The sequence below is a fragment of the Thrips palmi genome, unplaced genomic scaffold (assembly GCF_012932325.1).
Source record: "Thrips palmi isolate BJ-2018 unplaced genomic scaffold, TpBJ-2018v1 HiC_scaffold_15, whole genome shotgun sequence".
Classification (NCBI taxonomy): domain Eukaryota; kingdom Metazoa; phylum Arthropoda; class Insecta; order Thysanoptera; family Thripidae; genus Thrips; species Thrips palmi.
Window position 1 is genome coordinate 7,711,772 of NW_023144624.1, and position 23,761 is coordinate 7,735,532.

Below are 23,761 nucleotides of genomic sequence, written 5' to 3' on the forward strand. Positions count from 1 at the left end.
GCCGTCAAGGAAGCGGTAAAGTCGAGGCAAGGCGGGCAGGTGAGAATATCACGCTGGAGTCGCGGCGGCGGCGCGGCAGGGCGGCAGCGAGTGAAGGGAGGCGTCTGGAGAACATTCCGAGTGATGTGCTCCTCCAGAAGTGGTGCTGGTGGGCGTGCTGGGCGGCCTGGGTGGCTGGGCGGGGTGGTAGATATTTGCTGGATATTGGGGCTGGCAGCAGGCGTGAGGAGCGCCGGCCCGGCCGGGGGGGCGTGGAGGGGGGCGTGGAGGGGGGGCGAAAAAAGAGGGGAGGCGACCGTCCCTCCGGTCCGACACGGCACCACGCAAAAACTAGTGCTCGGACTGACAGGCTGCTTATCTTTTTTGCCCCCGCCCCCCTTTTTTTCATTTTTTCCACCACCCTGCGCGCGCCCTCGCTCCCTCCGTCTCTCTCGCGCTCGCTGCACCGCCGTCTCTCTCTCTCTTTCGTGTTGTTGTGTTGCCACCCGCACCCGCGCGCCGCAGATGTGCCTCACTGGCGGCAGTGAGCAACATTAAGTCTAGTAGCACTCAAGTCATAACGTTGGACTGCATCACTCTTCTTCTTTTTTTTATTTTTCCCTTTTTTGCAGAGCCGCCCCGAGACGTGTGCGGAACAAAAGGGCGAAGGCGCCAATCCTAATGTTATTCATGAGGTATTTCCGCACCTTTCATGCCCCCTGGATAATCCCCGCCTCCTGCATTTATGCATCGCCCGGCGATACATCGGCCGGCTCAAAACGCTCAGGATGCTCCGAGAAACGGCACGGCGCGGCCCCGTCTCGATCCACACATCGATGATGGCACACTCGAAGCAAGGCGACAACAAAAACAACAACAATGTGCAATCTTATTGTCTGCCGATATGGTTTCCGTTCCTGGGTGCATCGGTTTCTGGCGAGACCGTCCACATCCAGGCAGCTAATGCCGGTTGGCCGACGGCGCTGGAGGCCTTTATGGGCGTCTCCGAGGCCTTTACGGGGGCGTAAGCATCGCGGCACCGCGCAGGGCGGAGTGCCAGACGGGGCTCAGACGACGCCGTGCAAATCCTGTCACGCAGCCGCGCCAGCCTGCTAGAGCAAGGCAGTACCCGCGGTGGGTGAGTTAGCACCGGGGATTCAGCGACTCGGCGCTTGGCTGTCCGTGCCCCCGTGCTCGGCGCTCGGCAGGGCGCTGCAGTGCTCCCACCACAAACACGGTCCGATCGCCTTTCCGCCCCTTGTCAACAGCCATGTACCTCCTCCAGACTCCTTCTCCGGGTTCCGGGCTCCAGGCGGGTTCCAGGCTCCCACTCCAGCGTGGCCTACTAACGAGCTTGCTCCCCCGTGGTCTCGTGTTATCCCGGCCGAACAGCGAGGCCCTCGGCTCGGCCCGCCGCCCTGCCCAAGCTGTCGATGCAGACTATCAGCGACAGCAGCTCGCCCTGCCCGGCCGGCAGTGGTGCCCCCCTCGCCCGCCCCGCGCCGCCACGCCCTACATCTCGAGCACGGGCAGAGCCAGGGCTGCGCGCGAGGCGAGCGGCGGAAAACGCGAAACCCATTAATCCCGATCTAAAGAGACTGCGAGTACGCACGGCGCGGTCGTGAGTGTCGCCAGGGCGACGCCGCACTCGCTCAAAACAGCAGGCCTACTAAATACTGCAGGACGGTCGGAGCGGCCTTAGACTGGCGCGTTAGGGCCCTGAGGGCGAGGCCGCCCCGCCCCTCCCCTTCCCCGGGAGTGTCCGGCACGCTGGCAGGCAGGCCCTGAGGGGGGCCCTGAGGGGGGCCCTGAGGGGAGCCCTGAGGGGAGCCCTGAGCCTGAGGCGGCCTGAGGCGGCCTGAGGCTCGCCGCAGACGTGCGGGGAATTTGTTTGTCCAGCGCGCCCCGCCCCCGGGCCGCCCCCGGGCCACGCAGGCCACGCAGGCCCCCAGCTAGGTACCGAGCCAGCGGGCGGCCCAGAGTCTGGCTGGCCGGCGGCAGCGGCGGCCGGCCTCCAATAGGCTGCACTTGCCATGCAGCCCCAGCGCGGCGGGCGGCAGTCGGGGGCGTCATGGAGCGGGCCGCCAAGCAATTGGGGTTCCGGGACCGGCCGCCCCGCCCCGCCCCGCCCGCCGGGCCAGGCCAACCTGTTCGAGTCGGGAATCGCCGCAATCTGTTTCGGGCGACTGGCCGCGTCGGGCCGCGGCGGACGGCAGGCGGCGGGCGGCACCCTCCCAAAAGCGCCGCCGCCGTTTCGGTGCCTGTGTTTCCGCGGAAGGAACCCTCGGAGAAATCGCACGGTGGAGCTCTTCCGGTCTTCTGGGCGGCACTTTACTTCCCGACCCGGCCCTCTCCGACGCGTTCCGACGCCATCAAAGTAATAACAGAAATAGGGCGCTCCATCAGCCCGAAGCGGCCTGGAGCGGCCTGGAGAGGCCTGCAGGCCTGGAGCGGCCTGGAGCGGCCTGGAGAGGCCTGCAGGCCTGGAGCCCGAGCCGACGGCGGCCTTTGACCCTCGGCCCAGCCTCGCCATTTATCATCCGCCTACACTCGTACACTCAACGGGCTCGCTGAGGGAGGGAGAGAGAGAGGTGGATTCGTTTGAAACACGGCGACACGACGCGCTCCGCAAAAACGGTTACACCGTAATCCTGGCCAACTTTTGGGCCGCGGCGACCTCGGCGCAACAGCCCGGCCTGCCCCACGCCCCGCCCCGCCCCGCCCCGCCCCGCCCCGCCCCGCCCCGCCACTCACGCACGCACGCCGATGCCGTCCCGAGGGAAATTCCAAACGGTAAAGACAAAAAGTGAATAACCATTCGCCATTTTAGCAGCGAAATGCCCAACAGACGAGGAAAAAGAGGGAGGCATGGACAAAGATTTTCCTTTCAATGAAAATATACTAATAATCGGTAACCAAAAAATATATATAAATAAAAGAAAAACGTGGAAAAAAAATCCGTTATGCGGAACACGATTTATGAAGAATATATTTCACGCCTCACGTCTCCCCGCAGCCTGGCCTTCCGCATTCCTCCCCCCTCCAGGGAGAGTTGTTCCCCGAGCGTTTGTGTGTGCGTGTGTGTGTGTGTGTGTGCGTGTGTGTGCACGCGAGTGGGTGTGTGTGAATGTGGAGAGGGAAGGAGGCCAGGGGGCACAAAGGAAAGGCCACGCCGCGCCACGCCCCGCCACGCCCCGCCACGCCCCGCCACGCCGCGGCCCCGGTGTGAGAGGCGCGGAGTTCAACTTGCAGAGTGGGAGCAAAGCAGCCGGCAGGGCGGAAGGGGCAAGGAAGGGGGCAGAGGCAGTGGCAGTGGCTTCAACGCGCGGCAGCGCGGCCGGGTCTCATGAATAAAAACTCAAACAACGCGAATAGCCCGGGCAGGCCGGGCAGGCCGGGCAGGCCGCAGGACCTGAATACACGCGTGCTGACGTACGGCCAAGTCCGAGGACCAGGACCAAGGACCAAGGACCAGGACCAAGGACCCGCAGGCCAGGCCTCGTCCAGAAACCAGCGCGACCCGCTGGACGGAGGCAGGATTTCCTCAGTCTAAAGGGCTTGGAGCCTAGTTGAATGAGGGTGAGTATATGTGTATGTGTGTGTTGATGTGTGTGTGTGTGTGTGTGCCGCGCCATTACCGGCGCGTTGAAGGGCACTCAAACACCGTGCCATATTTACAAGCAGTGATATGCATCCCCCTACCCCTCCCCAGCCCCTGTCCTTGCCTCGCCTTCGGGTCGTTCAGTTCCGCGTTTTCATCACAAATCCCCTGGAAAAGCTTCCTCCGGATTACGTCCGCGCGACTGCCGAGAGAGAGAGCGGGAGAGGAAGAGAAAAGGGGGCTGTGTTTCGCATCCACTGGCATCCCCCGCCCCTCCCCAGCCCCGCACCTGAAACAACTGAGCTCTCTTTCGGCGCCGGCCGCCGCCGTCCTCGTCTACTGCTCACTCGCTCCGCCCCAACCAGCTCCAACGCAACGCTTGCGGGGCGCACGGCCGACCGGGGCGGGGCGGGGCGGGGCAATCCGTGGAGGCCTCAGCCACATCCAATATTGAAAACGGCAAACAGCACACAAAATCCAACTTTTCGCGCACAGACTCACGCGCGCGCATGAACAGACACAACACACACACACACACACGCACACGCACACGCACGCACACACGCACACACACACACACGAACACACACAAAAACACTCGCTTGCTCGCACTCGTCCACACACGAGTGCATCCGCCGCGACAGGCAGCACGCGAGACAAAAGGGAGGCAGGCAGGCAAGCCATCCACGGCGAGCCGCAGGTGAAAGGGGAAACGATTCACTCGCCGCGATACTTATTCGCAGCCATCGCGCCGGAATCGGGGCGGATCGGATCTAGGGGGAGGGGAGGGGGCGGTATCGTAAACACGACGCAGCCACAACGCGCTGCACCGCCTGCACCGCCTGCATCGGGCCCATCGGGCCAGCCACGCGGGACGTAACGATATGGCCTGAATCACTCCGCCCGATTGTCCCGCACAAAGGGGGAGGGGGAAAGGGGAGGGGAAAGGAGGAGGGGAAGGAGGAGGAGGGGAGAGGGGAGGAGGAGGAGGAGGAGGAGGAGGAGGAGGAGGAGGAGGAGGAGGAGGAGGAGGAGGAGGAGGAGAAGAGGAGAGGAGGAAGAGGAGAAGAGAAAGAGAAGAAAGAGAAAGAGAAAGAGAAAGAGAAAGAGAAAGAGAAAGAGAAAGAGAAAGAGAAAGAGAAGGAGAGGGAGAAGGAGAAGGCGAAGGGGAGGATGAAGAGGAGGGAAAAACCAGAAAGAAGAGGGAGAAGGCGTGGCGGCGCCCTGACCTGGGTGACCCTCCTGCCTGGGGCCTGGGGCCTGGGGCCGGCGCGCCTTCCCCGGTTTGCCTGGTCTGCTACGGTCTGCCCCAGACGGCCCGGCCACTAAGCGTGTTGCTGCTAGCTTGCCAATATTACCCACGCGTGGCAGGGCATCGCTGGAGGCGCCACCACACACACACACACACACACACACACACACACACAAACAGGGGCGCGCCACGCCCGCGGCGTAACGCCAGGCTGTTTATGAGGCACGTTCCACCCCCACAGTGCAACTCTTCACAGCGTGGGCCCACGCCACAGTGGGGCGCCACCCGCTCGTTCACAGCGGCGGGGCGGGGCGGGGGGGCGGGGGGGGGGCGGGGCGGGGCGGGGCGGGGCGACGGCAAAGCAGCAGGGAGCGCCTCGGGGTACGCCACGCCGTACCAGCTGTTTCGGTTAAATTGGGGGAAGCTGCGTCTCACTATTGAGGGCGGCACGGCGGTGAAAATTTATTTAGTTTTAAAATTACATGTAGAAGTGTGGCGGCACGAAATCGACGTTAGTGCCGAAACAAATCCCTGCTCGGCCACGAAGCGACGCGGTGGCGGGGAGGAGAGCGACTGGCCGCGATTTCTCCGCGTCATTGGTAATGTATGTGTAATGTATGCTTTCTGCCCGGCGCCGCGGAAAGTGGACAAAAAAGTGGAGGATGAGAACCAGAAAAAGTGGCCCGCCTGGCCTGCACCTCTGCTTGGCTCCGCTTTACGGAGGATTACACCGCCGTGAGGCGAGCAGGCGGACAGGCAGGCAGGCAGCTGACCGTCAGCCTGACCCGCCCCGCCACCATTAATCAGCTGCAGGGCACAGGGCACGGTGGCAGTGGCTCGCAGCGCAGTGCAGTACGTGTTGCTCATGCCTAAGTGATGGCCGGCCGCTCGCCGCGCCGCCGCGCCACGCCAGCGACAACCAGCACGGCCATCACAACTATTACGCCCCTCTGTGCCGGATTTATGCGCCGCTGTGTCACGGCCTGCTTTTTTTATGTTGATGTTTTTCGGGTTCGTTTTTGTTCCGTTGCCACGTATTCATGCGCGCGCCCTCCACGCCGTTGTCGCTGTCGCCAGCCTCTCGGCCTGGACCGCCACGCGCAGCGCACCCTGGGGCCGGCCGCCGCGCTGGGTAGGCCGCACGCCGACACGCGCGCGCTCGCGCGGCCTACCCTCGGGTCGGCAGGCGCTCGGTGCTCAGCTCCGCTGGCTGCGGGCTCCGTACCTTGATCCAGCAGGGGATGTAGTAGCCGCTGCAGGAGAGCAGCGCGGCCGTGAGCGACAGGCACGCCCACAGCACACCCACGCCCGTCAGCGAGGTCGCCATGGCGGTGCCGCGGTGCTGCGCTCAGCGGGTCGACGTCGTGCAGTGGCCCATCTGGAACAGAAAACAATGGGGCCTTTAGAGGCGAGCCGGTACTCTCTCCTTCTCCTGGCCAGCCCGAGGCCCTGCCCGAGGCCCTGCCCGAGACCGCACGCCGCGTCCAGGTCCAGGCGGCGTCACTCGGCAATCTATCAATCTCAAACCGATGATCGCCGCCCGTGCGTCCGCCACCCGCCCGCCCTTTGCGCCCGCCTGTCCGCCCGCCGGGAGAAATACGAGAAATACGAAGCCCCGCACATTTATCACCTCACCAACACGGCGCGCTGCTGGCTGCGTCTCTCTCTCGCTCCCCTATCTCCTTGTCATAGGCTTCGGTTCGTAGACCGCCGCAGAGCGCCGCAGAGCGCCGCAGAGCCACAGCGGCGCCGGCAATGGCCTATTTCCGCCTCCTTTTCATTTCGTCTGCCCGAGCAGTGCGGAGCGGGGCGGAGCGGGACGGAGCGGTGCCGACCTGGCCGCTTCCGCAGACCACCGCCGTCGCGGCCACCTTGTCCATCGCGCCCCCCGCCGCGACTGGACGTCAAGCCGCCCTGGTCACCCTAGACGTCGCCATCGAGGCCCCACAACAGTTTAGCCGGCCACTCTGGCCACCCGCCGCGCCAGACCGCCTGCCTGCCTGCCTGCCTGCCTGCTCTGCCTGCCCTTGCCTGCTGTCTGTTGCCTGCCTGCCTGTGCTCCTGTCGCTGTCTGCCTGCCTGTCTGTCTGTCTGTCTGTCTGCCTGCCTGCCTCTGTCTGTCTGTCTGCCTGCCTGTCTGTCTGTCTGTCTGTCTGTCTGTCCTGTCTGTCTGTCTGTCTGTCTGCCAGCCTGTCTGTCTGTCTGCCAGCCAGCCTGTCTGTCTGTCTGTCTGTCTGTCTGTCTGCCTGTCTGTCTGTCTGTCCGTCTGCCTGCCGTCTGTGCGACAGCCATTGGCTGCAGCGAGCGGTGCAGTGTGCAGTTCCAGGAAGGCCCCCTGCACCGCCATGGCCGCCATGGCCGCCACGGCCACCACGGCGCGCCATCGCCAGAACGAAACTGCTGACCGGCTTCCTGGCCGTTCCTTCCCGTCGGCCTTTCGGCGCGCTGCGGCGATGCGGCGATGCGGCGCTGCGTCCAGAATGGACAGACGGAATGCGCAATGGGCAGCGGGACGCGCCGTGGCCGCGCGGTTAGCGAGCCGGGCGCCGACTTTGATGACGTTCGGTTCCGGCCCGGGTTCAAATGGACTTCATTTTCGCGACGTTTTGTGCGCTTTTCGTGTTTACGGATGGCCATCAGGGCAAGTACAGAGGTACGCGGTCGGTTCTCTCACTCTCCGTGCGGCACCGCGCCGGGGACGACGGGGACCATCGTTGGCGGCTGGCGAGGCTGGCGAGGCTGGCATGGCGGCCAAGCGAAGTGGGGGGGGGCGTTATTTAGAAGACAGGCGCGGCAAGCGGCCGTTCTTATGGCTCCTTGGACTCTTGAGGAGTTTCGTTTCATCCGCTGAGTAGCTTCCGCTGTTGTCCTCGAGCAGCGCTAGTGTGCAGTGTACATGGAGGCGTGGCGGGGCGGGGTGGGGTGGGGCGGCGGGGGCTGTTTGCGAGGAAACTTGGCACGGCTTTGGTTCACTTCCATTCCGAGGCGCGCGGCGGTTGCTTTCCGACTAATATGCTTCTCCGACGTGGCGGCGGTGCGGGCGACGACGGCCGAGGCGACGCGAAGCGACGCGCTGCCGGAGGGGCCGCCCTGGATGCACCTTGCGGGCCCTCCCGAGAAATCAACTTGGCGAGAAAATGCCGATAGTAAACCATTTGGTGAAACTGGAACGCGCGACAACTGGATCAACCTCCAAACCACCAGGATTTTTTTTTAATTTACAAAAGTTTCTAATGGGGGAAAATGCAGAGAAGTGTAGCAAAGCCAATCCTGCCTCGAGTCTCAACATTGGCCGGATTGGACGCTCCGCCGAGTGGAAGGCAATCGGATGATTCGGGCAGATTACTAGTCGCGGCCCAATGGCTGCAGAGCGCTGCAGAGAAGCGACTCCGGCGCGAATCAGCCTGGAATGAGCCTGGAACCTGGAAGGCGGGCAGACAGACGCCCCTCGTTCCAGGCTGTCATCGCGGTGCTCGGGGGCGCGGAGGAGCGCTTATGGAGGGCGGTGAGGGCGGTCATGGCGACGTTCATGGCGACCGTCATGGCCGAGAATAAACAAGAGAGTCCGGGAACGAACCGGTAGCGAGCCACTGTACCCCCGACCCCGACCCGACGCCGCACCAGATGACAAAAATCTAGGTCAGACGAGACGTAAAATTGCCAGACTTTTTTTACTTCCGTACTTTTATTTTTCTCCCTCTCTCTGTCTCTCTCTCTTTCATTGCATTTCCCTTCTTTTCCGTCCTCGTCTTCCGGTCAGGCCATTGGTGCTAACGGTACGACTCGCCGCCAGGCTCATATCGTATTACCGCGGGTCATTCCCCCTCCCCCTCCCCCTCCCCCTCGTCCGCACTCTCTCCGTCTTGGCGGGCAGCGCGCGCGGTCCGCTGGCCCGCAGGTCCGCAGTCCCAGAGGGCGGCGAGAGACTTTGCAGCTCGGGGAACGCATCAGGGCGGCCGCTTGCCCCGCCCCGCCCCGCCCCGCCCCGCCTTGGCCGCCTTGGCCTGTGAGCAGAAGAAATTATCTTAATTGTCATGCAAATCCGGCAAGCGGCGCCTGGCTGCGCGCTGCGCCACTCGGCCGCGGCGACGTGACTGCCGTGGAGGCACTGCCGAGCACCGCCAAGCACTGCCGAGCACGCCGACGACGGGGTCATCGCGATCGGTCATTGTTCAATCTTTCACCGTCGCCTCGCTCACTCCGTCCCCTGCATTCGCTCCGCCGTGGCGCGCTCCATGCATTATGCATCGCCGTTCATCATGCATTCATGCAGCCCTTCATTCCGCGCGGCCTCGTTCTTCCCCGGACAGGTACCTAAACCCCGTACACGACCAATAAACTCAACAGGCTGGACGTGTTGCCTGTCTGTCTGTCTGCCTGTCCGACCGCCACTTTGGTCCAACGCACGGCCTTCAAAGCCGGGCGCCAGCCGCCGCCCCGCCGCGCCCGCACCGCTCGCACGCTCAAATCGCTGACACGTGCGAATATTAGTTCTGCCGGCCCTCTCCACGCGGCCCCGAGCCGCCGCGCCCCACCCAGGCCGTGCAGGCCGCCACCCAGGCCATCCCGGCCGCCATCCAGGCCATCCAGGCCATCCAGGCCGCCATCCAGGCCCCGTCCCTGCACTGCCTGCTCAGCTTTCCGGCGGAAGGGGTGGGGGGGTGGGGGAGGGGTGGGGGACGCGGATCGCCATCATACCACACGACTATCATCACCAATAATTTTATTTCCGTTTCCTCCCCCTTCTCCAATCCGGATATTCTGCGTCACCGCACCCCGCCCGCCCCGCCGGCCCCGCGCCATCACAACAGGCCATCTACCCATCCATCTATCCGTCACCGCTAAACGGGCGGCGCGGGTTCCGGGGGAGCGGCCGCAAACGGCACGGCCGGCGGGCGGCGCTCTGTCTCTCTCGCACTCACGGAGTGCAAGGGAGGCGAGCGACGAAAAACTGCTTGGAATCGGACCGCAGAAGCAGCGGCAGGAGAAGTGCGAAAAAATAGATTCTGCGGAGAAGAGTGGAGGGAAGCGGCGCGGAGCACAACACAGAGCAGCGCCGGCCGGGGGGGCTGGGCTGAGGAGCCGGCGGTCTTGGCAAGAAATCAAAGCGGGGCTGGCGGGGCTGGCAGGCAGGGCAGACGGGGCAGGCAGGCAGCGCCACACCTTGCAAGAGTCGCAATAAGACGGTGGCGCGGTGGGGTGGGGTGGGGTGGGGTGGGTGGGGCGGGGCGGGGCGGGGCGGGTCCAGCCAGCCGGGCGTCCGATGGATGATGAAATGGGCACGGGACACAGTCGGTACCGCCGGCGGCGGGGGCGGCGTCGGCAGAGGGGGAGGGGAGAGGAAAACCAAATGTTTGCGAGAAAGAGGCGGAACGAGCGTCCGATTCGGGCACTGGCACAAGCCCCCAGTCCACTCCAAAATAAAAGTTTTAGAATCCAACATTGACGTGGTAACGGGTAACGGTGGCGCGCTGCGTTCCGAAAGCAACCTCAACAGCCGTGCCTGGCGCGCTGTGAAAGGCAAGGCAGGCTCCAGGCTTCCCCGCGGCCTGGAGGCGGCGGCGGCGTCGGCGTCGGCGTCGGCGGCGCGTCCCCGAGGGTGCGTCACCCGCCGCCCGCGCGGGAAATCGGACCCGCTCCGGGATAACCGCCGCAGGGAAAGCGCAAAGCGCGCCAAGGCGGGGCGGGGCGGGGCGGGGCGGGGCGGGGCGGGGGGCGGGGCGGGGCGGGCGGGGCGGGGCGGGGCGGGGCGGGAGTGCCGCGCCATCAATCAAAGGTGGCCGAGCGGCCGCTTAGCATTCACACCGCGCCCCGGGGCAACCCTCCGTATATTGGCAAACACGGCCTGCTTCTTCTCCCCCGGGCCGGCCTAGGCTGGCCCCGGGTCACTGGGCCGCTGGGCGCCGGCAGGGCGCCGGCAGGGCCGGCTCGCCATCCTCATCACCGCCACCGGGCCCACTAATCCGCGCGATGAAGTAAACAGCCCCGACGGCCTGGCCCCCGGCCCGTCGGCGACCTGGAGGCGGCGGGGCGCAGCGCGGCGGAGCGGACCGGCCCGGTGAATATTCATGGCGCCCACTGCAGCCTGCAGCGCCCCAGAGGCGGCACGGCGCCACGGCCACGCACTGCTTGGCCTGGAAGAAAGAGGGGGCCGCCCTGGCCCGGCGCGACGACAGCGCGCTCAGAAGCTGGTTATTAATTGCAGCCCATGTCCACCCTCAGACACAATCTCGCCTCCCCGCCGCCGCCCCCTTCGCCGCGCTCCGCCGTGATAGTTTCGTTTGCTCGATTATCCCCACTTTGTTTGGCGAGTCGTTAGGGCGTGCGCCGCGACGCGCTGCGCTACGGTGCGCTGCCTACTGCCTTTCACGCCGTTTCACTCCCACAGAGTAATCGCGGAAAGATTCGTTTAGAGAGTCCTCCCCTCCGGCGCGCTAGAGAGCCCCCTAGAGCCCCCTTGGCGTCATTATCTGGACGCATTGACAGGCCGAAGTCCGCCCGGCCAGCGGCGCGGGAGAGAGGCGGAGCGTCGGAGCGGCGGCGGAGGGAGAGAGACGCGACGAAGAGAGATGTGGAGGCAAACCTCGAAAGCATCGCAGACAGCACAAGCCGCCTCTCTTTTTATATTGACTGCAGAGCGAGACGGGGATGGAGTTTGCCGGGAGTGAGAGAGAGAGAGCGAGCGAGGTCGCCGTTGTATCGCCACGGTATTCGGGTCCCTTAAGCGGATCACGTTAAAAGTTTCCCGAGTTTATTTTCGCCACTCCGCGCGGCTTGGCGTCGCTCTGCGCAGCACTAGAGTCCCACACACACTGCAGAGCCGTGACCCCTCACTTACATTTATTTACACAACTCCTTTTCTAGCGAAAGAGGAGTGTCCGTCGGACACGTTTTCCAGCGCTCTGAAAGCAACCCCCCCCCCCTCCTCTCCCTCTCACCCTCCCTCTTTCACAGGATAGCGTCAAGCGTCGTTGCGTTGCCCGCGGGATTCAAAAGCAGCTTTGGCACATGATTCGGAAAGGACGGCGGCGAGAAAAAAAAAGAAAAAGTAGGCGCGGTCGGTATTTGAACCCGGCGCCAGCGCGCCAGCGGCCGTTATTCAGTTCCAGTGTCACGGCGCAGGGCAACGCCGGCAACGCTGCCAAACCATCGCAGCCTCATTCCGGCCGACTCAAGAAATAAATAACCTCGGCGGGCGCACTTTTCTAGAAACGGACAAAATGACAAAAAAAAAGGCAAGCAGAAACTCGGTTTGCGCGCAATGCGCCCCGCCACTGCGCAAGCGGCGCAGGCCGAAGTAAGCATCCGCTTCGGTTTCTCATTTCGGCGCGCACAACGGATGGCACGGCGCGGCGCATTCCAATTGAGTTACAGCGGCAAACATTCTCGCGACAGCCGCAGCGGCAGCACAGCAGCGCCAGCTGAGGTTGCCGCCGGATTACGCCCATCCCCCACCCGTTAATTCTTCTCGCCACCCCTTCCCAGTCTGCCTGCCTGCCTGCCTGGAGCACGCCCAGCCTTTATCCAGACCAAAGGACGCCAAAGGACTTAGTGCAGCGGAATCCAGTGCCACGGCACGTGACGCCAGCGTGCTCGAGCGGCAGCCCAAGCGTCAGCCAAAGCGTCAGCCAAAGCGTCAGCCAAAGCGTCAGCCAAAGCGTCAACCGAAGCGTCAACCCAAGCGTCTACCTTAGCGTCAACCGAAGCGTCAGCCCAGGCGTCAACCGAAGCGTCAGCCCTGACGTCAGCTCAAGGGTCAGCCTCCTAGGCGTCAGCTCAAAGGGTCAGCTCGTGTCAGCTTAGGGCTGTAATGTCGGCTGGCGCGGGGGCCACCGATTCTTCCCGTGATAGGTGTCCCCCCACCCCCACGCCCTCACCGTCAACATTTGCTCTACCTGCCCCCGCCTGGGGGCTGGATGCCCCCGGGCCGCCCCGGCTGCCCCCGCAATCTCCGCGCCTTGTCCGACTCCGTGACGGCGGTGCGGTGCGGTGCGGGATCGACGTCCAGGATACAATCCGCTGAGGCCCGCAGTGTTGTCGACCGTGAAACCCCAGACCCGTCCCGCCCGGTTCGGCCCGGTTCCGCCGCCCCTTGGCGGCGCGGGATGAGCGGGGCGGAGGGCGGCGGCTTTGATGGCGCCGCAAGTTGACCCAGTCCGCGTCGGGCATGGCGTCGTGCCGTCGTGCCGTCGGGCCTACGTCCCCTCGTGCGGCGTGGCGCGGACCGCACCGCAACCCATATCGGATGGACCGCGGCGGACCCAGGCCCAGGGCCCGACCTCCGGGGCCGGGCCGACCGGGATTCGAACCCGCGACCCGACGGTTTGCTCCGGGACCTCGGCGCCACCCCGAGGCCAAGGGGGCAAGGTCGAGCTGACGCAGCGACGCAGCGTCAAAAAAGAGGAAGGCGGCGACAAGAAGAGCGGCGGCTAATTAGCGCGGATTTCGAGGCGAGGGCGGGGCGGGGTGAGGCGGGGTGGGGTGCGGTGGGGTGGGGCGCGGTGGGCAAGCGGGCGCCCCCTGAATCTGAATCGCAATAAGTCTTTTGCGTTCCAATTAAGACGAGCAAGGCGTGCCCATTCGCGTCGCCGGATAGCCTCTCTGTCTGCTCTCGGTGTCCTTCCGTCTGTCCGGCCGTCCGTCTGTCCGTCCGTCGGCCATCCGTCTGCCCGTCCGCCCGGACAGCCTGTCCCCTCCGGGCCTCCGGTCGGCGCCCCCGAAGCGGCTGACAGCTGTGGAAACAAACGAGGGTGCACCCACACCGGCAGGCCGAGGCCGAGGCGGCCCCGGAAAGAAGGGGGCGGCACAAGGACTGCGCTGCCCCGGCCGAGGCCGAGGCCGGCACGCCGGCACGGCGCGCTGTATCCCTGGAGGAGGCCCAAACGTCGAGGCCCTAACGTCGAGGCCCTAACGTCGAGGCCCTGAGTGACGCGGCGCAGGGCGGCAGCGCAGGGCGGCAGCGCAGGGCGGCAGCGCGGCCCAGACCTCCCCCGAGGAGCCCCGTGACACTGGCCGGCCGGGCACCACCCGGCCACCGCCACATCCGCCGCCTCTTCGCCCGGAAGCACCGGCGCAGCACGGGGCGGCCCTGGAGGCCGGCGGCGTCGGGCGAATTACAGGGTGCCAGTCCGGGCGTCCGGGACTCGGACGGGACGACGCAGAGCCTCGCGACTCGGAGCGGCGAGCTTGTCGGCACTTTAGCCGGAAAGGACCTGGCCCGCCTGGCGCCTGGCCGCACTCATTGAATTGCGTAATTCGGTATTTACCGGCAGCATTGGAATACGGAACGCTCGCCGCGCCGCGCCGAGGCACCAGTGAAGAGCCAACCCCCGCCCCTCTCCGCTCGCCCGGCCCTCTTACCTCTCACCCTTGGCGCCGAAACCACGCCGTCCAGGAAATTACTCTCCGATCACAAAAAACCTCCGGAGGCGAGAAAAAAGCAAGCTGTTGGCGCCCTCCTCCGCCCCCGCCCGCGAGCCCCGGGGGCGGGCAGCCCCACCCCCGCGCGTTAAGCCACCTGGGCCGGGTCTGTCAGTTCAGAAATGGCGAAATTGAAAGTCGGACGGTGTCACGTGACTTTGCCATTCGTTCCCAGCTCGTTGGTTTGTGTGCCGCCACTGCCTGCCGCTGCCAGGACCGCGAGGACACCACCCCGGACACCACACTGCACAAACACGCGCGCGCTTTCGAACCGCACACTGTGCCGCCGCATCGGGCCGCCGCATCGGCCGGGACGCGGTTCGAGGTTCGAGGTTCGATACCCGGCGGCCGCCGATAAGCCTGTGTGCCACAAAACACAAACGCCAGAGAGAACGCGCGGGAGAGAGAAACGCGGCGCGCGCCGTTTAAACGTCGATACAGAACCCTCCGCGCCAACGCGCCCAACGCGCAGCAACGCGCCCAGGATGGGTCGCTGGCCCGCCACTAGAAAACACACACCCACACACGGCCACCCCTCCCCCTCACATAGACACAGATAATAAATAGCCCGGCGGACAAAAGGCTCAACTTCTCCGTCTCTCATTGGTGGTATTACCGCGTGGGAGCAAGAGAGAGAGAGCGAGAGGGAGGGAGAGGGGGGACGCCCGGCGCGGTGACAAACTTCCATGCGGGATTTATATTCTTTTCGACTCGGACAAGGATCGCGTCACGGCACAGGAGCCGAGCGAGGTGGAACGGGAGGAGGAAATAGGGCGTCCGCGCGAAGCCAATACCGCGGGACAGGGCGGGGCGGGGCGGGGCAGGCGTGCATTCACTTTGCCCCATCGATACCCTATAGTACAGCGATAAACTGATGGGGCGCCGCCAATTCCCCGCGGTTCGGAAATTTGTCCGAGGAGTTGTGGCGCTGTAAAAGGCAAGGCGCGGGTAGGGGTGGGGAGGAGGGGAGGAGGGGAGGAGGGGGAGGGGGCTGGTGCGTAGAATGGGGTCCTTTGACTACGGGTATGCTCAAAGACAGCCTCACTGTCTCTCTCTCCCTATCTCCCCCCTCCCTCACTGCTACCCGCCTCCAACACGTACAGGCCTGCGTCGATGTCAACTGTCTGCCCCCCCCCTTTCCCCTCCCTTCCCTTCCCATGCCGCCTCCACCAGAAAAATAGAATATCACTGCCGGAATAAGTTTCCTTTCCGCGATCGTCGATTCCCGCCGCTTGCGCGGCGCGCTTGTACCCAAATGCATTTTTTCTGTCTCTCGTTTTTGTTTTTGTTTCTTTTTTTAGACGGATAGTCGGAGGGGGCTCACCGCTCCCGTCTCGCCACCGCGCGCTACGTGATCGCGAGAGGCGTCCATAACCTGCATCTGCCGGCACTAACGGGGAGGAGGGGGGAGGGGGATTGACACTAATGTGCTGCACGTCGAGGGTGTCATCGAATCCGCGGCCTCTCTCTCTCTCTCTCTCTCTCTCTCTCTCTCTCTCTCTCTCTCTCTCTCTCTCTCTCTCTCTCTCTCTCTCTCCCTCTCTCTCTCGCTCAGCCCTTGACGCCTAATGAGCTGCCTCTGGCTGCCTCGAAACACGCAGCGGCCATGTCGCACTGCACACACACGCACGCACACACACGCGCATCCGCCAGCGCGTGCGTGCCCCAGGTGCCTGCTCGATTGACACACAAGGGCTCCTCAAACAAACAGGAGCAGCAGGGCGAACGGGGCGCACCGTGGCCACGCGGCCACGCGGCAGGCACCTGCGCCGTGCCGTGCCGTGCCCTGCCGTGACCCATACACGCTGGCGCTGCTGTCTGCACCCCCTTTTCGCCCATCACGCGCGCACACGCACACACACACACACACACACACACACACACACACAAAAAAAGAAGAGAGAGAGAGAGAGAGAGAGAGAGAGAGAGAGCCCTTCTGCAGAGCGGCGCGCGGAGAGTCAGTCCATTCACACACTGTAAAAAGTGATCGGAATTTTACCATACAGTGGTCTAGCAAAATTCCTACACATGTATAGGAAATACCAATATTCCGATACATGCTAGGATTTTTCCGATTTGTATTGGGTTTTTTTCTAGACAAACCCAAAATTTTATAGGAAAATTCCTATACATGGATAGCAACTGCCATAAATCCTATCCATGTATGGAATTTTTTCAATACGTGTATAGCAAAGGCCAACTGATCAGGGGAGCTTTGTTAGAAACAGTTAAAAATACGATTGAAATCCTTGTGACCCGTACAAATATTGGTAATCAGTGCGAGTAATAAATTCACTTGTCACAAAAGTCGCGAAGCTCCTTCTTTGCCTATAATCCGGATTATCCGCTAGATGGCGCTAGTGTCGTTTTCACGGACTTACTTCTCGGTGGGTGCTACGGTTGGGAATTTCGTTGGGTGACGAGGCAGGCGCTCTCCCGACATAGAAGGAAGTCGGACATCGTTCAGACCTTACCCACAATTTTTGACCAAGACTAGTCCTCGCTCTTTTGAAGAGGATAGTTGGAGGCGACGGACTTCGCCATATTGGTAAACCCGGGTTCACCGGACGACAGGCATTAGGACTAACCGCGAGAACCTTCGCGTACAATATCTGCCACGATTCAGTTTTGGGGCCTGCAAAATTTGCATTTTTTTCCCTCAATCGGAGAAATTCTATACATGCATTGCAATTCTGCTATACCGATGTATAGGAAAAATCCTGTACAACAGATAGGACAACGCCTATACACGTATGGTCATAATGCCATACCGATGTATAGGAAATTGCCATACAAGTGTGTGGTAATATTCCTATACATGTATATGTGAATTGTTTCATATACATGTATAGGAATTTGACTACAAAATTTTTTTTACAGTGCAGCGTTACTGCATGTGTTCCAGCCCCCGCCAAGTAGTCGCTCATTCTCCACGCGCAGGGCGGAGCGTGTTACCCGCTCTGGCCTCAATTTTCGGCCGAAAGTGGCTGCTTAAATACCCGGGGCACTGCACTGCGCGATGGCGACCCAGCGGAACAAGCTGAGCGTTTCGTTAATTTTATTTCCTGTTGTTGGTGCGATTCAGCAACAATGGACTTCCACTCCTCTCTCCCCGCCCTCCCTTGCCCCTTGCCCTGCCCGAGATGTGCTACAATCACCAAGCGTGACTGATGTGTTTGAACAAGCGCAGCACGACGTGTTGTCACAACCAATTACTGCCCTCCCCCCCCCCCCTTTTCTCTCTCTCTCGCACACGCATACACGTACACACACACACACACACACACACACACAGGCCAATGGCAGCCACCGTGCGATATCGGCACACGGACGGAAACTAACTTTCCAGGGACCATCGACACACACGCACACGCGAGCAAACTGCCGTGCAGGACATTTACGAGTTCGAGAGTACATTAGTAAGCTCCCCTCATTTGGGCTCCGTCCATCCATCCACCCGCCAATTATTCATCCATCCATCCATTTCTCCGACATCTCCAGGAGCGAAAAACCCACAAGGAATCCGTGTAAACTCCCGCTTTTAATGAAACGGGCTGGCGGTGGCGTGGTGCCGGACCCTAAGCCTCCTCGGGGAGTTCCTCTACACTAGTCCAGTGGGGCATTAGGGGTCCGGCCCGGCAGGCCCGGCAGGTCCGGCTCGATAGGGCACCGTGCGGGGGCGCTGGGCCGGACTGGCTGGCTGCTGGCTGCCGGCTGGCTGGCCGCCTCACACTGCGGGGGCCCAGGGGCTGAGCCCCAGGGACAGCCTTGGGCAGACCGGCCAGCCTTTGTCCTTATCGGGCGGGCCGCACGCGAGCTGGATCAGCATCAAGTCGACTGTTGTTGCTGCCTCTGCCCGTGCCTCGTCCCTCGACCCAACGGCCACTGCCTCTTCCTGTGTGTATAATTGTCGTGAAAGGAGCGACCTGCAGTGCGCGTGACCGCGGTTGCGTTTTTCGCGGGGTTTCTTTGGGCGGTGCTGGCGGTCGGCGTCGGTCGCGGCGGCTCGTTCCATCACGGCGCCCCTTTTTTGCCACCTCGCCGGCGGCCCGGCCCGCCCCGCCCCGGAGGCTATCGGTGTATCGGAGATCGATCGCATCGCCAGCGACAAGCCCAACAGCCCCGCGGCCCTCGAACACGTGCACCCCGCACCGCGGCACCGCGGCACCCAAGCTTACACAAGGACCGATGCCGCTTTCGGAACGTTTATTTTGTTGTGTATCGGGACGCACTCGGCCCGGCCGGAGGGTCCCAAAAGCGCCCCCCTCTCGGCCACGAGGAGTGACCCTCGGAAGGAAAAGCGAAACGCGGCCGCGGCGGACGAGACGTGTTATCCGGAGAATGGGGCGAATCAGTACGTCGTGGCGGGAAAAGGAGGAGGCGTCCGGCTTGTCTTTAGAACCGCCATGCATGGCGGGGGAGCTTTGCTCTGCGACTTAAACCGAGGCAAAAACTCGCTCTCTCTTGCTCCTTTTCCTTCAGTTAACGCTCCGCTTTGACGGTGGGCTCGCCGCTCGCTCCCGAGGGCCGTTTTCGTCCTCTGTGACTTTTGAGGCCCCGGCTTCGCTGTCGCTCTGCACAGCGTTTGTTGCCGACGGGCGCCGCCCTGTCTTACTTGTCCGGGAAGGGCGCCTTTTATAACCTCCACGTCCTCAGAGGGAAAGTGGACGCCGACGGAGGCTGTGAAGTGGTCGGCCGGAGGGGCGGTGGGGGCCGCGGCGGTCGGCTGTGACCTGCCGGGTCTCAAGGAAAGCCGAGACCTGCCAGGCCTCAACCTGCCGGGTCTCGACGAAAACGAAAGGCATGACCTGCCAGGTCTCAAAGAAAAGCGTGACCTGCCGAGATGCGCGGCGCAGACGACGGCGGCGGCTGCAGCGACCTGAAGTGGGGAGGGGGGGGGGCACTAGCGGGGACGGCTCAGCAAAGAGGGGCAAGAGCAGCCCCTGCAGTTGGCGCAGAGCGCGCAGAGCGGCTCAAACATAAGCCCTCTCGGAAGGGCTCGCGGAATGGTGGGCACGTTCCCGCTTTCCCGCGCCGTCATGTGCAGTGCCTGGCAGTGCCTGCCGGGCAGAGTCTGGCGCCTTGCGCGCCGTGCGGACCGTGGTCGTGTTCGCCTGGATTGTGGCAGGGCCACGACGGTGGTCCACGACGGTCCACGATGATTAGAAGGGGGCGGGGAGCGCCGGGACGGACATAACTACTGTGCGCGTGTCTGGGTGTCTCCGAGCAGCCCCTCGGCAGCCCCCAACCCTTGTCGTCCTCCTCGTCCCTGCATCCAACTATCCATCTCAAAGCCCACGGCCGCCTCCAGCAGAGCCTCAGGGCCGGGCTGGGCCGGGCTCGCAAGCCATAACCATGCCGTCCCTTCCACTATTAGTCGGATTCCAGCGTCCCGCCGCGTCCCGCCGCGTCCCGCCGCGTCCCGCCGCGTCCCGCCGCGCCCCGCTGTGCTGTGAGGGCCGAGCGAGGCCCAGGGCCGGCCGGACCAGTCTTGGCCGCATCCCATGTTTACGAGCGGGCCAGCAGTAAGCTGTCTGAATCTTGTCAGCTGTAAGTGAGATAGCAGCGTTAGGCTTCGCTCAGTGCTCCACTCAGTGCTCCAGTCCCAAACGGCAAACGGCGCTTCGCTTTCCACCGCGGCGTCCCCGCTGCCCCCCCCCCCCCGCGTCGCCCCGCGTCCGTTTGGAACCGTCGCGCCGACAATGGTGCGGACTGCGGACCCTACGCCCACACAGGGCGAGTCGGCGGTCTCGCTCCCACTCGCTTGTTTGATCCCACAGTGGGCCAGCGGTCAGCCCGGCCCTTAGTTTTAAACAGGCGGGTCTTCATCCCCGGCGGGCCAAGGGGCGGACGGCGGGCGGTCGGGCAGCCCACGTCAAAGGCCCCGCCGGGCCGTCGGGGCGTCGGGGCGTCGGGGCGTCCATCGGGGGAAGCCCGTCGTGTGGCCACGAAACAGTGTAGCCCTCATCACCGAGGCTTCCCCGCGACCGCCTTCGCCTCCTCCAGCGCGCCGCCCTGGCGGCATGGCGGCCGGGTACCGCGTCTCGCCGCCTCGCCGCCTCGCCCCGCCTTTCCAAGTTGCCGCTCCTGTTCCTCGTTCCGCCACAACATCCTGGCCCCCACTTTGTCGGCGGAGTTTCCTTGTCGCCCTGCCAAATGATTAACACAATAAACGGTTGGCAGCCCTGATTGTGCCGCCCCCGCCCCTTCCCCATTCGTCTCTTCACCCCCCTCTCTCTCTCTCTCTTTCTCTCCCTCCCTCTCTCTCTCTGTCTCTCTCTCTCTCTCTCTCCCCATCCTCTCAGGCCGCGACACAAAGGCCAGATCATCCCGAGAGAGACGAGAAGGGGGAGGGGAGGCAGGAGAGAGAGGGACAGAAAGAGAGATTTCCTCATGACTTTCTAGAGGCGCCACTCGAGACCCGTTTACAGCGTTGTCGTTGTCACCCGGAGTGGGTCTGGCTGGCCCTGGCTGGCCCTGCGTGGCGCGGCGCCCGTCCGTCCGAAGGGCGGAAATGAAAGGCAAAGCGCCCCGCCCCGCCCCGCCCTTGACTCGCTGCAGGGAAATTGAACATCCCGCGACGTCCCGGCTCGTCCCGGCCCGTCCCGCGCCGACACCTCTTTGTTGCACCGCCGCGACGCGGTATTTATGAACGGGGCGAATATATTCCGATTTGGCGGGGAACCAGGACCGGGGGCGCTGGAGCGGAGGCTGGCGGCGGGGAGGGGCTGCAGTGCGTGTACTTTGGCAGCGGCTGTAAGGTGCTTGGGCGAATGGGGGCGGCATGGCGGCATGGCGGCGCTGCGAAGGAGTATCGGAAACAGAGGGATAAAGCGCGGCGACAATCGCGGGGCCCCGAGGCGAGGCCCCCGAGCCCCCGAGGCCCGCGGTGGCCCAACCCCAATCGAGTCCAATGCATGCCGGATCGGGAATTGCGGTTTGCGCAAGCAGAAGCGAGTCGATTCGCATTAGACACCCATTCGCTACCGTCCGCTGCCGTGTGCCGCCACAGTGCCGTACCGTACCGCTCCCCCGAGTGATGTACGGACACGCGAGGCCGTCTGGGCCGTCCCCCTGGAGTCCTGCTGGAGCGTGCTGGAGAGGGTCCGCATTACGCCCTTATTTCACAAGCCATTTAACTGCGGTGTGGCTAGACATGTGCGCCGCGCCCGCTGCGCCCCTGCAGAATTTTGCACGGCGCCGCAGTGGCCAAATTTGGCGGCGCGCCGCCGGCCGTATCGGATGATTTACCGCGGCGGCGCGCGCGACCTAAATGCCCAAAAATTGCTTTCCCAGCAGCGAGCGCCCGGGATAGGCAACCCGACGAGCCGTCCCCCGCGGACTCTTTTTGGGGTTTAAACTCTAATTGACCTTTGACCGGATCGGATCGTTAGCAGCAAAGCGGTGATTTCTTTCATGGGCATGTTGTTAACTTGGAAATAGACCAATTTAGTCACCACGCCGCCCGCGCCGCCGCTGCCGCCGGCCGCAAGACTCGGGCCGCCCCGGGTCGCCGCGCCCCCGGCTAAATTGGAAGCGCTCGCCTTGAAATTCCCAAAATGTTTAGCGGTGGGCCACCGCCACGGCACGGCACGGCACGGCACGGCACGGCACGCCACGGCACGGCAGCCGGGGAGTGCGGCACACCGGCGCGTCTCGTGAGGGCGTCGAGCGTCGAGCCCGCCCTGCCTCGGGGCCCTGCCGTGTCTCTGGGCCGCGTCGCTGCGTCTCCGGGGCCGTGTCTCCCGGCACCACGCACCTGCCCGCCAGCCTGCCCGCCAGCCCGCCCGCCTGCCCGCCCCGCCGGGCCGCCTTCATTTGGCCGAATACATCCGGCCGGGGCCGCCGGGGCCCCGACGGGGGAAGGCCGGGAGAGGAGCGGTTTATGCGGACGAAAAAGAGGCGAGGCGGCCCTGCCTGGCCGCCCAGCCTGGCCGCCCTGCCGTTGGAAGCCGGGAGCAGGAAACGCAGCACCTCCTGCTTTTTGCTTCCATTCGAGAGCCCGGCCTTGGCTCGCCATGGCTTGCCTTGGCTCAAGCTTTTTGCCCAGGCTGCCGGAGAACGGTGCGGACGACGCGCCGGGGACGGGGAAGGGGAGGACGGGGAGGAGGGGGCACAGGTAGGGGCTGCCAGGGTACGACCTGTCCAACATAACCTACTACGCTCTCGAGCACCCCGGCCCGGCCTGGCCGACGGCCTCCCTGACCTACGCCGCTCGTGCGTGCACCGCGGCGTGCACACACAAACACACGCACACACACACGAACACACACACGAACACACACACGAACACACACACGAACACACGCTCGAAATGTGGCGGGAGCGAGGAGACCGCACCGCGCCAGAACCGGCCGGACCGGACGAGAGCGGCTGGGCTTTCATTCGCGCAACTCGCAGCCAGCAGACTGATTTCGACGGTCATTTCCATCGTCCCGTCTCTCTCGCACCCACGAGAGAGACGACGCGGCGAAAACGACTAACGGACAGCGCCCGCGGCAGTCGCCGAGCAGACTCGTCATACTGCTCATTGTGTCCTCGAGCAAGGCGGGGCGGGGTGGGGCGGGGGGTGGCGTGGCGACTCGTAGCGTCAAAACTTCCAGCTGAGTGCGTCAACGCAACGTCAGTTCGTGATACGGTGCGCACGGCGTCTCGCTAACTACAGCGCGCCGCCCCGCCGCCCCGCCCCGCAGCCGTACTGCCATCCAGGAATTTAATTAAATTCTGAGGGGAACCTCTGGAGCAGCAGGGATTATCTCGTAATGTACTTGGCTATGTCCGACAAATTACCAAGTTCGGGATGCTTGGCCCGGGGGCTTGAGGCTCGAGGCTCGGGCGCCGCGGAAGACGAGGAGGGGAGCGTGCTCGGGCTGCACCTGCAGCGGGCGGGGCGGGGCGGGGCGGGGCGGGGCGGGGCGGGGCGGGGCGGGGCGGACGGCTGTCTCCCGCAGGAACACGAGCACGCTGCCCGACGCTCACTTCCTTTTTTTGCTTCGCGTCCAGGAACGCAAATTAGTGAGATCCTTGCGCGGGCCAGACGGCCGACTGACTGATTCCGCAAGTCCTTTCGTCACTCTATCTCTCTCCTCTCACGCGCCTAGACGTAACCACCCATGAGTAAGAGAGAGAGGGACAATGAATCGCTCCTGCGGGCTTACGGTGGCGGCGGCGGGCGAGAGCGCCGTGCGGGTAGGCCAGCCCGCGGCGCGCGGCTGTGTTGCGGGCCAGCCAACCTGCACGGCGTTTCTGCGACCTCTCCCCGCCGCGCCGCGCCTCGCCGCCCGGCCCGCCCCACTTCGCCCCGAAATCCGCTCAGCCTGAGGCCATGGCGGGCATGGCGGCCATGGCGGCCATGGCGGCGGTGAGCCCCGGAGCCCCTTCCTCGTGCTCCCCCAATACCCTGGCGTGCCCTGGCGTGCCTTGCGGCGGCTTGGCGCCCCAGATTCCGGAGCCTCCCGGAAGAAGGAGACAAATTGCCGAAAATGCCCCTACGCCCTACGTGTGGGAAA

At 64.0% G+C, this 23,761-nt stretch overlaps 1 protein-coding gene across 2 annotated transcripts in view; it reads right to left on the bottom strand.

Annotated features, from left to right (window-relative positions):
- LOC117641581 (LHFPL tetraspan subfamily member 6 protein-like) overlaps window positions 1-23,761 on the bottom strand; it is a 112,112-nt gene that overhangs the window by 76,732 nt on the left and 11,619 nt on the right. For both annotated transcript variants that reach the window (XM_034379045.1, XM_034379044.1), the window contains exon 2: window positions 6,058-6,210. In XM_034379045.1, coding sequence (XP_034234936.1) covers window positions 6,058-6,159 — 102 coding nt within the window. In that variant the 5' untranslated portion in view covers window positions 6,160-6,210. The remainder of the gene's footprint in view (window positions 1-6,057; window positions 6,211-23,761) is intronic.